This window comes from Ornithodoros turicata, chromosome 10, assembly GCF_037126465.1.
Source record: "Ornithodoros turicata isolate Travis chromosome 10, ASM3712646v1, whole genome shotgun sequence".
Classification (NCBI taxonomy): domain Eukaryota; kingdom Metazoa; phylum Arthropoda; class Arachnida; order Ixodida; family Argasidae; genus Ornithodoros; species Ornithodoros turicata.
In genome coordinates this window covers 7,870,265-7,884,851 of record NC_088210.1, presented here as the reverse complement: position 1 = coordinate 7,884,851, position 14,587 = coordinate 7,870,265, and the positions used below count along the sequence as shown (strand labels likewise).

The window sequence follows — 14,587 nt, the reverse complement described above, 5'->3', positions numbered from 1 at the left end:
AGGGGTGAAGGCGACGTTGAGTCGTAGACGCCGCAGGAGTGTCGTAAAGCTGCGAGGGAAGCCACCTGGCATCCTAAATGATAAAGACGGGTCCACCGCATGGAGGAGCGACCATTGAGTGATGTCATGCAGCCATTGCTGGCGGGCCAAGGGTGACACCAACGCAGACAAGTAGGAGCGCCTATCCCCGTTGGAGAGGATAATGGGCACGGCTCTGGAGATACGGTGGGCCGCAGCAGCCGCCAAATCTGCCTCTTCGTTGCCCTGAATGCCGGTGTGGCCGGGGATCCACTGTAGGGTCACCCGGTGTCCCTGTTCGCCGAGAACCTTAAGTGCCGTCAGGATACCGACAACCACCGGGGCCAACGAGCCGCGGATGCCCATAGTTCCTACACATTGCAGGGCTGATTTTGAGTCGGTGTATATCACCCAGGAACGGGGAGGGTATTTGGAGACAAAGCTGTATACAGTTTCAACGCTGTATCTGTAAAAATCTGCATCGCCTAAAAAAGACACCCTGTACATTGGGTGCGGTATTTAGATTGTCAATACGACTACGATAAACATGCGAATATTTTAGTACTCGTCTTAATAGTCTACATAGTCATTGCACAGAGTAGGTATGCCGGGACTTCCACGATGCTGAACATCCGCAAGAGATGTTTTGGTATTCCCAACTGGTAAAATTGAAGTCAGGATATTTACCTAATTAGTCAGCATATGTAAAAGAGCTGCTCATTAATCAGTTCATTGACGATGTCCCAAGGATCTTTACCAAAAAGAAAGTTTCTTCGATGCCGCCACCTGTTCGCAAATTACTGAGCCGGGGAACTTTCCTGCAAACACACGTCGTATACAAAGGGAAAGTAGTATAGGAAAGGGAAAGTTGGTGGCATGGTGGAGAATACGTCTATCATACACTCCCACCTGGGAGCGGCCATTGCATCCGACTTGGGGCTCATCCGCCTGGAAGCAGGGCAGTTACACGATCTCTGGTAGGCACAAACAGTGCGTCTCAGCGAGACATCAGTGTTCCACGATGAGAGCGCCACCTGTGAAGGCCGCAGTTCAAGCCAGAAAGTTCATATACAAAGGGAAAGTAGTATAGGAAAGGGAAAGTTGGTGGCATGGTGGAGAATACGTCTATCATACACTCCCACCTGGGAGCGGCCATTGCATCCGACTTGGGGCTCATCCGCCTGGAAGCAGGGCAGTTACACGATCTCTGGTAGGCACAAACAGTGCGTCTCAGCGAGACATCAGTGTTCCACGATGACAGCGCCACCTGTGAAGGCCGCAGTTCAAGCCAGAAAGTTCATATACAAAGGGAAAGTAGTATAGGAAAGGGAAAGTTGGTGGCATGGTGGAGAATACGTCTATCATACACTCCCACCTGGGAGCGGCCATTGCATCCGACTTGGGGCTCATCCGCCTGGAAGCAGGGCAGTTACACGATCTCTGGTAGGCACAAACAGTGCGTCTCAGCGAGACATCAGTGTTCCACGATGAGAGCGCCACCTGTGAAGGCCGCAGTTCAAGCCAGAAAGTTCATATACAAAGGGAAAGTAGTATAGGAAAGGGAAAGTTGGTGGCATGGTGGAGAATACGTCTATCATACACTCCCACCTGGGAGCGGCCATTGCATCCGACTTGGGGCTCATCCGCCTGGAAGCAGGGCAGTTACACGATCTCTGGTAGGCACAAACAGTGCGTCTCAGCGAGACATCAGTGTTCCACGATGACAGCGCCACCTGTGAAGGCCGCAGTTCAAGCCAGAAAGTTCATATACAAAGGGAAAGTAGTATAGGAAAGGGAAAGTTGGTGGCATGGTGGAGAATACGTCTATCATACACTCCCACCTGGGAGCGGCCATTGCATCCGACTTGGGGCTCATCCGCCTGGAAGCAGGGCAGTTACACGATCTCTGGTAGGCACAAACAGTGCGTCTCAGCGAGACATCAGTGTTCCACGATGAGAGCGCCACCTGTGAAGGCCGCAGTTCAAGCCAGAAAGTTCATATACAAAGGGAAAGTAGTATAGGAAAGGGAAAGTTGGTGGCATGGTGGAGAATACGTCTATCATACACTCCCACCTGGGAGCGGCCATTGCATCCGACTTGGGGCTCATCCGCCTGGAAGCAGGGCAGTTACACGATCTCTGGTAGGCACAAACAGTGCGTCTCAGCGAGACATCAGTGTTCCACGATGACAGCGCCACCTGTGAAGGCCGCAGTTCAAGCCAGAAAGTTCATATACAAAGGGAAAGTAGTATAGGAAAGGGAAAGTTGGTGGCATGGTGGAGAATACGTCTATCATACACTCCCACCTGGGAGCGGCCATTGCATCCGACTTGGGGCTCATCCGCCTGGAAGCAGGGCAGTTACACGATCTCTGGTAGGCACAAACAGTGCGTCTCAGCGAGACATCAGTGTTCCACGATGACAGCGCCACCTGTGAAGGCCGCAGTTCAAGCCAGAAAGTTCATATACAAAGGGAAAGTAGTATAGGAAAGGGAAAGTTGGTGGCATGGTGGAGAATACGTCTATCATACACTCCCACCTGGGAGCGGCCATTGCATCCGACTTGGGGCTCATCCGCCTGGAAGCAGGGCAGTTACACGATCTCTGGTAGGCACAAACAGTGCGTCTCAGCGAGACATCAGTGTTCCACGATGACAGCGCCACCTGTGAAGGCCGCAGTTCAAGCCAGAAAGTTCATATACAAAGGGAAAGTAACCGAAGCTCTGTGGCGTCGCGTGGGGAACACGTATGCTGATCGTACACTCCCAGCTGAGGACGGCCGTCCCGTCTTGCTTAGGTCTCTTCAGCCCGGGGGAATGGATGGGACGCAGGAAAGGAAATATTGTGTTCCTACGCGGGGCTCATAACTCAATTGCATCCGAAAAATGCGCTCTAACGCGCTAGCAAAGAGGAGTAACACCATGACCAGGACGGGAAGAACGTGTGCTAAAAACGGCCGAAAACGACAGACCGTTCTGTGAGCAAACGAACGTGAACGCAATCTACTGCATACAAGCGTAAATGCAGCAATGCGAACCGGCCTTTCGTAGAGTTACGTGTTCTTTCTATAGGTGCAACTCCATGTTCGTGTTGCTGCTTACATAAGGCGTGCTTACCAGGTACGGTATTCACGCATAGTATCCACAAAAGTGAGCCAGAGGACACCCAAGTCGAGATTGACCAAATTTCGGCGCGACGATCGTCATATAAAGTAGGTAATCTGACCCATGTTGCAAAATTTCAAAACCCTGCAGGCGGCAGTGATTTATCTGGCAGAATTCTGGAGGCCTTCGTTTAGAGACTCTCGAGCAATGATCGCGTCGCTTTTGCTCTTCCTTTTGTTACTTCCTTTCCGAATTGCCCAGAGAAGGGACAGAACGTTGAAATGAGGCATTATGTATTATCTAATACTGTGGGGGGGGGGGGATATACGTATATTTCGGAAAGGTCAGCCTGACCGAATGTCGGTTCGCTATTCCTTAAATAAAAAATATTTTTATTTATTTATTTATGCGTATACGCTACACCGCCTTACGGCATTACAGTAGCGGGGTACAATAACCAACAAATAAAAAAAGTAACAATATTGACATCGGTAAGCACGAACACCTGTACAACATTATGCGAACAGAGCACACCGACCTCTCCGGTCAGCACTCAAGACGATTCCACTCGCCTATCGTTTTCGGGAAAAACGAGTAAAGAAAAACATCTCTTCTGCACCTATATGTCTGGATTTTCTTGTAATGACTGGGTCTTGGAGAAATATACAGAGGGGGTTTCAGATATCTTTCCTTCCTTATGCCCGTGTTATCATTTACGATATTTCCTAAAAATTTTAATCTAAGTTTCCTTCTTCGGGTTGTTAGGTCTTCCCACCCTAGCCTTGACTTTAAATCACTTACACTAACAATAGATCCCTTACAACTAAAGACCAGGCGAGCCGCAATATTTTGAACCCTCTCAAGTCTTTGAATTAGTAACATTTCGTGCGGGTCCCAAACCGTACACCCATATTCCAAGATTGGCCGGATCGTACTAATATATGCATCACTTTTAGCTTTTAAACCAGCCTGTCTAATGTTGCGAAAAATAAAATGGAGCGTTCTTATTGCTTTCGCAGAAACGTAATTTACGTGGTGGGTCCATCTAAGATCGCTGCTGAAGAAAACACCAACATATTTGTACTCAGAAACTGTATCCAAATATAAAGAATGAAGCTGATAAGAAAACTTGATTACACTAGATTTTCTTGTAACATGCATTACCTTACATTTGCTAGTATTTAAGCTCATGCCCCATTTGTCACACCAAGAAACGATTCGACTTACACCTGCCTGGAGAAGTTGAGCATCTGAAAGATTTAAAATGTCTTTATATAAAACGCAATCGTCTGCGAACAGCCTAATTTTGGAGTTGATTGACTGTGTTATGTAATTAATAAAAATAAGAAATAAGAAAGGTCACAGAACTGATCCCTGGTGGGACACCAGACCGCACGCAACTTGCCGATGATGCTTTACCTTGGACTACTACACGTTGAACCCTGTTACTTAGGTAGTCGGCAAGCCACTGTAAAACTTCCTTATCTATACCAAGGGAGAAAAGTTTGTGTAAAACATAGGCGTGCGGAACCATATCAAATGCCTTCCGAAAATCTACAAAAACGTCTGTTTGTACACCCTTATCAGACGAGATCATGATGGAATTCAGTAAGTTGAGGGGTACATGAATAAGTCTGACGAAAACAATGCTGTACTTCAGAAAAATAATTATTGTCACTCAAATGCTTGAAAATACCTGAGTAAATTATGTGCTCTAATATCTTAGATGAAACAGAGAGAAGAGAAATAGGTCGATAATAACAACATCGTGCTTAGAACTGGACTTAAAAATTGGGACAACATTGGCCGATTTCCATTCGTTAGGTATAATATGGCTGCATAAGGACTTGTTGCACAAAATAAGAAGATAAGACGCCATAACATTAGCACACCGTTGCATAATCACTGGGGATATTCCATCAGGTCCCACTGCTTTTTTAATATTTACATTCTGCAACAGGTTCAGTATGCCCTCATAACTAACGCATAGACGAGGCATTGAAACCCTAATACATTGGGTGACATCATCACATCACATCATTATCATCACATATCACAAAGATGAAGTAAAAACAAATATAAAATACAAATATAAATATAAGATGCTGAGGGTGGCGTGATCCGTAGATGACATGAAAGGTCAACTCATAATTTGTTCATGAGGTCTGTCGTGTGGAGAAAGTCGGGGAAAGCTCGAGTGACGCACCACTGACGGGAGTGTCGGACAGGGACAAGTGATAAAGGAAGGTCTATGTGTGTGAGTCCCAGAGCAGTCAGGCGTCCTTTGAGGGTGTCGCGTGCAGTGTCGTAACGTCTGCAGTGCAGTAATAGATGTGCTGTGTCTGCTTCCACCCTGATGTTTGACAGTAGCCTTTAGCGAGCAACCGAATAAATGCCGACAAAATTCTACCCAACTTAACTGAAGTTTATGTTTCCTTACCTGGAGTTGTTGCAAAACTGAATAAGAAGTCCGGATAGGTTGGTATATTGCAACCCCAGTGCCTCGTAGACGTTTCAGTCTCGTCCGCTTGACACGCCTTCGGAATAAATGAACAAGATGTAAGGATCATGCACAGTATTTTAAGGTGGGAGTCCGCAACAAAAGCACCACAACGATTCTGACATAGCACCCTTGGGGCGTGTCAGGAACATGCATACGAAATATCGCGTTCCCAGAGTGCGCAGATTTCATTCGAACGAATTATTGCGAAGTAAGCGCCTCTGTGAAGCAAGAGGGCGCTGAAAGCAACACTTCCGACGTCATCCTGCATGGAAGAATGCAAGCTTCGTAGCAGACGACAATCCCGGGTGACGTCACAGTATCTTCCTCCGGGCGAACTCGCTGTGCGCTTTGCATGTTGGTTTCGTTTTGGTATTGTCATCATTTACGAATTAATTGCTCGCACAAAATGAATGCGAATGTTGTATTTGGTATCAAGGGAGCGATCCGTGTTCGGTATTATGTTCACCTAATTTTTTTCGAATCCATCCGAAGTCTCCCTTTAAGATAGAGTATACTATATGCTGTGTCTACAAGGAGCACAGAGAGCAAGCTTATGGAGAACACAGTGTTCGTATAGAAAACACCTGTCGTCCCGTTTCCATAAGCACCATACGTTTATTAGAAGAGGGACTGCTGTAGCGGTTCTCTCTGAACACGCCCTGTCAAGTGCAATTTCCAAATCACTTTCAGAGTGATAATGGTACGTGTAAAGTTCTTCACGGTGACGTCTGAAGTAAATGACGAAGCCCGAAGCGTCTTGACATCCATGCAGGAGTAAGATAAGAGGTCGCAGCCTGGGGGAATTAACCTCCATGTTTTTCCCCCATAACGCCCATTAACGTTACTGTGAAACAGTAGAGGTGCAATGATAGAAAGGGAGTTATATACTTATTAGACCAAAGGAAAAGAAAAGACGAAGGAAGGGTCAGCCCGAAGGGTCTTGACATCCATGCAGGAGTAAGATAAGAGGTTGCAGCCTGGGGGAATTAACCTCCATGTTTTTCCCCCCATAACGCCCATTAACGCTACTGTGAAACAGTAGAGGTGCAATGATAGAAAGGGAGTTATATATTTATCAGACCAAAGGAAAAGAAAAGACGAGGGAAGGGTCAGCCAAACGGGACGCAAGCTTGCTATTCCACAAAGAAAGAAAATAAATGAAAGAAGAATAAGATATAGAAAAAAGAAAAGGGAAGAATTCGGAAATAAAGGATAAACTAACAATACGATGAAAGAAGGATGAGGTAGATTAAAGACAAAGATGACAAAAAAAGTATAACAAACGGTGAAAGAATGATGAGGTGGATACAGATGACGAATTTACAAGAAAAGCATGAGGTTAAGGCATTGAGCGTGAGAGTGGGGCACTGAAGAATGATATTGCACGACTGGAGTTCACAAGCTGTTCATGAGGCCTGAATCGCTGAAGAAAGTCAAAACTGCTCTGGTCACAGACTGCTGTGTGCGATGTCGTATTGGGCCTAGCTGAATGGCCAGACAAATGTAGAAGACTCTCAGAAGGCTTATCTCTTTGGTAGGCTTTTTTTTTCACAATTTTCATGCACATCGCAACTTTCTAATCGCCCATACAGCTTTACGAAAATTAAAATTGAAAGTTATGGGCGAAACTACGTTGGAGTGGCTACTAAATGCGCATTGCTTGTCAAGCGCAACAGTAAAAGTACATTGCAAGTAGACAACACTGGCTCTAAGACGGAAGGAGTTAGTTCCCATAGCTGTCAGGAGCAGCAAGTCAGTTGGGAACATACATTGTTTTACAAATAGACCTTTACGGAGAAACGTCACCGTGACGTAATCGTGACGTTGGTACATGGCGAACTTAAGCAGCGCAGACGGAGGACACCACCATTTCTCGAAGCCATACTCTTCACAGAGGCCAAGAGTCGATTCTTTGTATTAGTAGTTCACACAAATCAGGTCAGGTTTTTAGTCACTTTGACGTCTTCATTCCCGTTCCTGGTCCACCGCGGAAAGAAAACGAGGCTCTCGTTGACTTACGAGATGACGCAAGCACCCAAGGGTTGGTTGCGTCATCTCGAAATGAGTCAACGTCGTACTCCTCTGCAGAATGTAGTTCGTTATAACGACTTATTTCGCGCTTACTTTGTACAGAGGCACCACGTGTACTCCGGGAGAAACTCGTGCCATTCCGGCTCCTGAAGATGAAACAAAAATCCAGTAGCCACGTTTAGAAAGGGCTACCAAAAAGACAGAGCTGCCGGTAGTATGGAGCAGTGCAGGGTCGTATGACTAATAATTTTTTTTTATTTTTTTTTTTTAAATTCCGTGTTAGCGCCGCGAAGCAACTGTGGCTATGAGCGGCGTATAGACGTGGACAGATGAAGAGAGGACAGCAGGAAGGAGTGGGGGACAGGGGGGTTAGTATGCGTCCTGGGCCGACTTCAAGGGGAACTGTGCCGACATTCGTCTAGAAAGTCTTCGGAAAACCCAGGGAAAACCTCAGACAGCACAGCCGGTGACAGGATTCGAACCCGTGCCACCTCCCAGTCTCGGCGTGGAAAGCGATCACTCTAACCACTATGCCACGGGAGCTGGTATATATGACTAATAATATGCAAGGAATTGCATAAAAGCCGTACAACGTGAATTATATAAATATATATTTAAACGTGGTTTTCTCGTGACTTGTTGATTGTTTGACGTGGTAGTTCCCGTCTACCAAGTTGGCGGCGCTGCTGTACAGCGCTGGAGTAAAATTTACAGAGCACGCTTCGGCGCATTCTTTAGTGGCGCGGCAGCAGTGAATGCGAGGATATGGACTTACAGACATGTGCCTAGGTGACCCAGCCACCTGTTTACAGGTCCATGGGGCACCATTCGCTGCTAGGGTGTCACTCTGAGGAAGGAATTCGCCGGAGCGTGCTCCATAAAATCCTGTCCAGCACTGTAACATCAACGTCTTTTGTTTCTAAACGCGGAGAGGTCTATCGGGAAATGACGCGAATTATCTTCCACCAGGCGTCGCCCTCAGCCGTGTTACTTGAATCTTGCTTACACATTAAACTTATCAACTACGCCATCAATATTTGTTACACACAGTACGGCTGCGGAATCGAATATCTGGCGAACCGAATAAGAGGCACTTAGATCAAAGAATTAAATGGACAGAATCATTGATTCTGCGCGCACCGACAACCAGCACGGACCGCCGCACTTCCCCACAGAAGCGATGCAACAACAAGCAACAACTTTATTAGGAGACGATGAGTGGGAAGTTTCATCGCCAGGTGTGACACCCTGACCCATTGCTGGTTGTGATACAGGGAATGAAATAATGAGCCCCTTCATAATAAGGATCGAAGTCCTACGGTATCCAGAGAGGTGAAGAGAGCTTTGAGGGTGGAGCATTGGTGGGCTGGATGTGGCCATGGACCAAGCAACTTTGTGAAAGAGAGTCTAGCTTGTTGAGAGATCCAGAGAGTACGGTTCGGGAAGGTTGACAGTTCCGACAACAAAGAAGAATGTGCTCTGGATCCTCTACAGCGCCACAGTGACTGCTTTGGGGAGAGTCCACTTGCCTCAAGCGGTAACGCCACTGCCCTGTAAAAGCCACATCGAGGCGCATACGATGAAGTAATGCGGCATCTTGACAAGAGATATGTCTAGGCATGCGGAAAGTGAGCGCTCGATCAACTCTACTCAGCATGGCAGGAGGGAGAATGTCAGGGTGTCCAATGGCAGGAAGCCAGAGAGGTCACGAAGTGAAGGGTACTCACGAAGTACCGAACGACGATGTCCTCTCAGCAGCGTAATATGCGTCAGTCTCCGAGACGAGAGAGCTGCTTCTGTGGGGCTGTCGGCGTGTCGATTCCCAAAGTTCCTAAATCAACAACTGCTTTATGCCAGCATTCCGCCCACTCGCCACCCGCCGCGCGCGGAAGAAATTCGAAGAGAAGTTGGCCCAGACGCGATGGTGTCCCTGCCCTAGCAGGGTTGCCAGCGTGTATGTGCATGCTTGCATATATACTGCCCACGCGCAACCCACGGCGCAGCGAGAAAATTTGCGAACGAAGTCGGCCAATGCGGGAAAATATGCGACGATAAGCGCACAGTAGCCCTCCGCCCACATGTCGCCCACCGGTAGGCGCGTGGACAGGCTTCCACTCACGCACCACCCACCGCGCGAGTAAAAAAAAGACACGACGGTGGCGCAGCCCTGACGGGGTTGCGCGCAACTGACCTAGGCATTATACTACTGTGAGAACCTTCGGTTTCCGGTGTTTCATTCATCATAAATCGGTGGTTTCTGTAGAAGTGTAGGGATGCGGAAACCAACACGAGCTTTTCCGTGCGCAAAGTAAATGCTACTCCAGGTTTCTAGCCATTTGAACTACATGAAGCGTCAGGGAGAAATTAAAGTGGCTGGGACGCTTTCGTAGATGTGGTTAGTTACATGATGGGTGCATCAGGCACTCCACACCATAATAGTGACCAAAAATATTTTCCATGTGTCATAAAAGATATAAAAGGTCTGCCCAAGTGTCACAGACCTCAGCATTACAGGAAATTACATCGATTGCCGTAAGGGGTGTGACGTCAGAGCTGCATGAGTTTTCTAGTTTCTACCATTTTCTACTTCTTCTATTCGAACCTTGGTGACACACATTGGTGCGACGAAGCTTCTTTTACGTATATGTGGGATGATGTTGTCGCAACCCCTGTCACTGATTTCTGGGGAATGACCTCATGTTTGTCCACAAGTCTCACCACAGAACACGTCAGCTGCGCCTGGGCTCTGGAATGCAGTGATGAGCTGACGCCTGAGGAACACTTTTGAGCGCCGTCGCATTTTCAGATGCAGTGACAACGGAGACAGGATTCTGTATCGGTGCGACGCAAGTTGTTTGGCGCAGGCCAGCTGCCAAAGCAGACGACGGGAGTCCTGATTGTCTTGCATTTCAGATATCTGTATTGTGATAAACGCCGCGCGTCTAGTTTTATTTGTGTGTGCTCGGGAGTTTACTCTCGGTTTACCCTTCTACTGCAAGACCGGTCACGTCCTTCAGGACAAGCACGCAGGACCAGACACATCATTGGCAACGACCTTTGCGTTACGACGTGGCCACGTTTTGTGTGTTTGTTGCTGAAGTGGTAAAGCATGCCACTAATCAAACTTGTACAACAATGGAGGAAATCGAATGAATCTGCAGCTGCAACACAGCTACAGCTTGGAAACGAATCATCCAGGATGACTCTCTCACACACAGGGGCACGAAACAACCGATCAAGTTACGTGCTTACGAATGAAACGTTATTCCCGTGACAGAGCTTTCTGTTGAACGACAGCCGCAAGCGCGGTAAGAACACGTTAACAAAACGTTATTTCCGCAATGGTGCTCACATCTTTAGAGTAAATGACGTTGGAAAAGCATAAAAGCACGGAAAGCAGCGCGAGCACCAAAGTGTTGCTAAATCAAAACCTTTAGAGAGGATCACGTGGTGGAGAGGAAGTAATGGCGGTTTTGATATTAGCGACGGCGGCCCAGAGGTGTCCCACGGAAATCTGTTTGAAACGGCCGCTCCTGTGTTTCCTTCTTCCATGGTGGCCGCGGTCGGCAACACTAGACTGATACTGCTACTGAATCATTAAAAACTAATTATGAGTGAAGTGAGTTATTAAATGACTTTACAAAGTGCGTTCCCGTGGATTCGTGCTTCATTTCATGCATCGATATATGGAGAACGGCGTAATGAATGACACTTTGATTTTTTCCTCCTTTCTTCCTAATTAGAATGATCGCAAAATGGATTTACAACGACAAAGAAAGAATAATAAAGCATATGTAAGCGGGGACAGATACAAAGGAGACATACGAGTAGTGCATGCTTACCTGAATGAAGAAAAGTTTTGGCTTCCCTTTCAAGGAAGGAGTATTCAGTATGCCTGGTAACCGATTTAAATTAATTTCCTGTCCGTCAGCTCCTTTGATAGCTCCGTTGACGCCGTGGGTCATGATCCAGCACACGAAGCAGCCCAAGTCTTCTTCACTTTTGTTTACTTCTGGGTATAGATAGTGAGATGAATGAATACGCAATGCGGTGGTGGTGGTGGTGGTGATGGTGAAAGGGCTTGCCGGAATACGCAATGCAAGCAGTATACAGCCTTTCGCGCAGCCACTCAGCTTTTCACTTACACCTCGTGCACGCAGAATGGTCTCATACGACAACGAGAACAACAACTTGATTGTGAGATGACGAATAGGGTCAACAAAAACGATAAATGATGACGATGAGATGAGGTGTTTCACCACGGTGGTGCTGTACCCTACCCCATTGCACGTGGAACATTATGTGAAGATGATGAAGGAAGGATGAAAACACAAGAAAGAACTAAAGCGTCTGCACACAGAAAAATAACCGTTCCAGAAAGAACTTTTTAAAGTTATTCGGCTATTTCATATTTTTCACCTCAAAACGTTATTTCAAAAACAGGACCCCCGGAGATTATTAACCATTCTTTCGTTTTCGAAGATAGGAAAAGTTCAGAGAAAGGTTCTTGCACTATGAAGAACTTTCGAAGAACGGTTGTTATTTTGCTTTCTGTGGAATAGGGAGTTTCATATAGTGATTGTGTAAATCTGTTCGGTAGCTTCTTCAAAAAATGAGAAACGAAGTTGGTTTGGCGGCCAGGACTGGTTAATTGCTCAAAGAGCTGGGAAGTTTATAACGAGAAAGAAACTCCTCGACCCAGCCTCCTGGACGCCTCCTGGACCCAGCGTGACGTCACAGGCAGAGTTGTGCGTAACTCGTTACTTGGGAACGGTTGCTTTTTTGGTAACGAAGTAACGATTCAGTTACTTTTTAAAAAATGGTAATAGTAACGGAATCAGTTAAAAAATTGGTAATTCGTTACTGACGTTACTCGTTCCTTTTCTTCAACGCGGGGAGCACATTTCGGCACTCAGTGCGGCGCAATCCGTGCAGATTTGGCGGAGCGACAGTTCAGATCGGCAGCAGATGTCATCACACGAAGGAGAACGATGATCACTTATGTAAATTTCGAGTATCAGCTTCTTCTGAAGTGCAATCCTCATTAATAAAGAGTTGAAGGCAAGTGACATGTTTGTTGGCTCCTTTCGCTACGCGGCGGTAACGTAAAAGTAACCCGTTACCTGTGAGTAACGAGAACTCGTTACTTTTGTATATTGGTAACCAGTAACGTATTTAGTTACTGTTTTCTGAAGTAACGGGTAACGGTGTTTAGATCCTTTATTTGGGCAACGAGCACAAGTCTGGTCACAGGTAGTCTCGCGCGGGACGTGCACAGAGCGCCCGCGTCTACATTAAATACGGCGCGATTTTTTTTTATTCAACTGGAATAGTTTTATAGCATTTTGAAATAGGGAATCTGGAATAGCATTTTGCAATACTGCAGGCTGGGTTGTACAGCACGTTGATCTTATTCACGATTACTGGAGAGCGCCTCGATATGGTTGCGAAATTCCTGATCTCGCAGAAATTTACGGCCTCTAGACAGGTAATGCTGGATTGCTTTGTAAGATGATATTCCCTGTTAAGGAGGATATCGTTGACTGACCTCTCAGCTTCCAGAGTCTTCGATATCTGTCGACGTCGCTTTAGCGACGACAGCCACATTTTAGCGGCCTTCACGCTTAGCAGGCCGGACACGCCGGCGCAGCATGCTGGTGAGTCTATTATTATGATTAGTCCATATTATTATTAGCTTCATTACCAGTCTAATATTATTATTAGTTCGAACATTCCCACGGAAGGGTGGCTGCTCACGTGATACAAGTGATATAACATCACACCCAACTCGCCGGTTACTCGGGTTGAATAAGAAGCAAGCCCAAGGTCAGTGAGTGCCAAGAGGAAGTGGCACGAAGTGATGGGCCGCTTTCCGGCGCGCGCTTGGTAACTTCTTCGTGCGACCTGGATGACGAGTCTTCCGATTCCTCCATTTTGTTGTAAAGTACTGGCCACTGGTATGACAGAGCCTGCAGAAAAGTGCATGTGAAGAATACCGGTGAACAGCTTGTAGGCCTTGCATCAGACGTGAGGGGTCTGACCGTGGTCCGAGAATTTTGGTTAAGTCGAACTGGCGTTGATCGACGCGTTGGAGAGCACTTTTCATGAGGGCGCGCTCGCAGTGTCCGCAGACCAGGAAGACGTAATGGAAGTCACCGCGCACACCACACGTGGAACAGAGGCTGGACGCGCCGATACCAAGGAGGTGTTGGAAAGCCGGTGTAAAAGCCACATTAGGTCTCATGCGGTGGAAGACTGTGGTAAAGGAACGCGGCATTCGGCGGCGGAGAGTAAAGGACAATGCAGGGTCAACGGAGTAAAGCAAACAGTGGGTGGACATGGACGCCGTCAAGGGGGGCCAAGGGGAGGCACTTGCCCTTCCCTGGCTCATAATATTTTCTTTTTTCTTTTTGTGACTTTGCCAGAGCCCTGCCTACGTAGCGAAGGCTGCACATCCCGAAAGTTTCCCACCGTATTTCTCATACTTTTCTTTTTCGTTCCTTCGTCCGCGAACAACATACGACCTGTCCCAAATAATGTACTGCGGTGTCCAAGCACTGAAAGCTCCGGCCACATAATAAGGTACGCGTTGCGTTATCATTAATAAATTGATGAGAATATAATCCACGCTGATGGCACTAATGGCACTCGGAGTTATTGCGCAAGAGAGCTGTAGAACGGCACCCACACCCCGGGGGGACTGTGCAGTGGCGATCGGATCCGAGATCTTGCCCCTCCCAGAAAAATTGCCTAGCGGTGCCCCTTGTCATGTTGCCATTGAGACTGCAAGCATCATGGGACCAGTTAGGCTTGAGACGAGGTAATGGCGATCCCCCCCCCCCCCCCCCCCCTGAGACAACATGATGGGGACACGGCGGGTGTACTGGTGCGCGCCTTTGCTGTTCAATATGCGTCCTCGTTTCGGCTGAT

General features: G+C 47.2%; 1 protein-coding gene across 7 annotated transcripts in view; it reads right to left on the bottom strand.

The window, feature by feature from the left end:
• LOC135371085 (caspase-3-like) overlaps positions 1–14,587 on the bottom strand; it is a 174,297-nt gene that overhangs the window by 28,935 nt on the left and 130,775 nt on the right. For 4 of the 7 annotated variants that reach the window (XM_064605086.1, XM_064605081.1, XM_064605082.1 and 1 more), the window contains 2 exons: positions 11,500–11,669; positions 5,564–5,660 (listed from right to left, as the gene is read on the bottom strand). In XM_064605086.1, coding sequence (XP_064461156.1) covers positions 5,564–5,660; positions 11,500–11,669 — 267 coding nt within the window. Of the gene's footprint in view, positions 1–2,595; positions 2,684–3,498; positions 5,495–5,563; positions 5,661–11,499; positions 11,670–14,587 lie in introns of those variants that run through there. The other 3 variants (XM_064605087.1, XM_064605084.1, XM_064605085.1) reach the window with 3 other exon arrangements.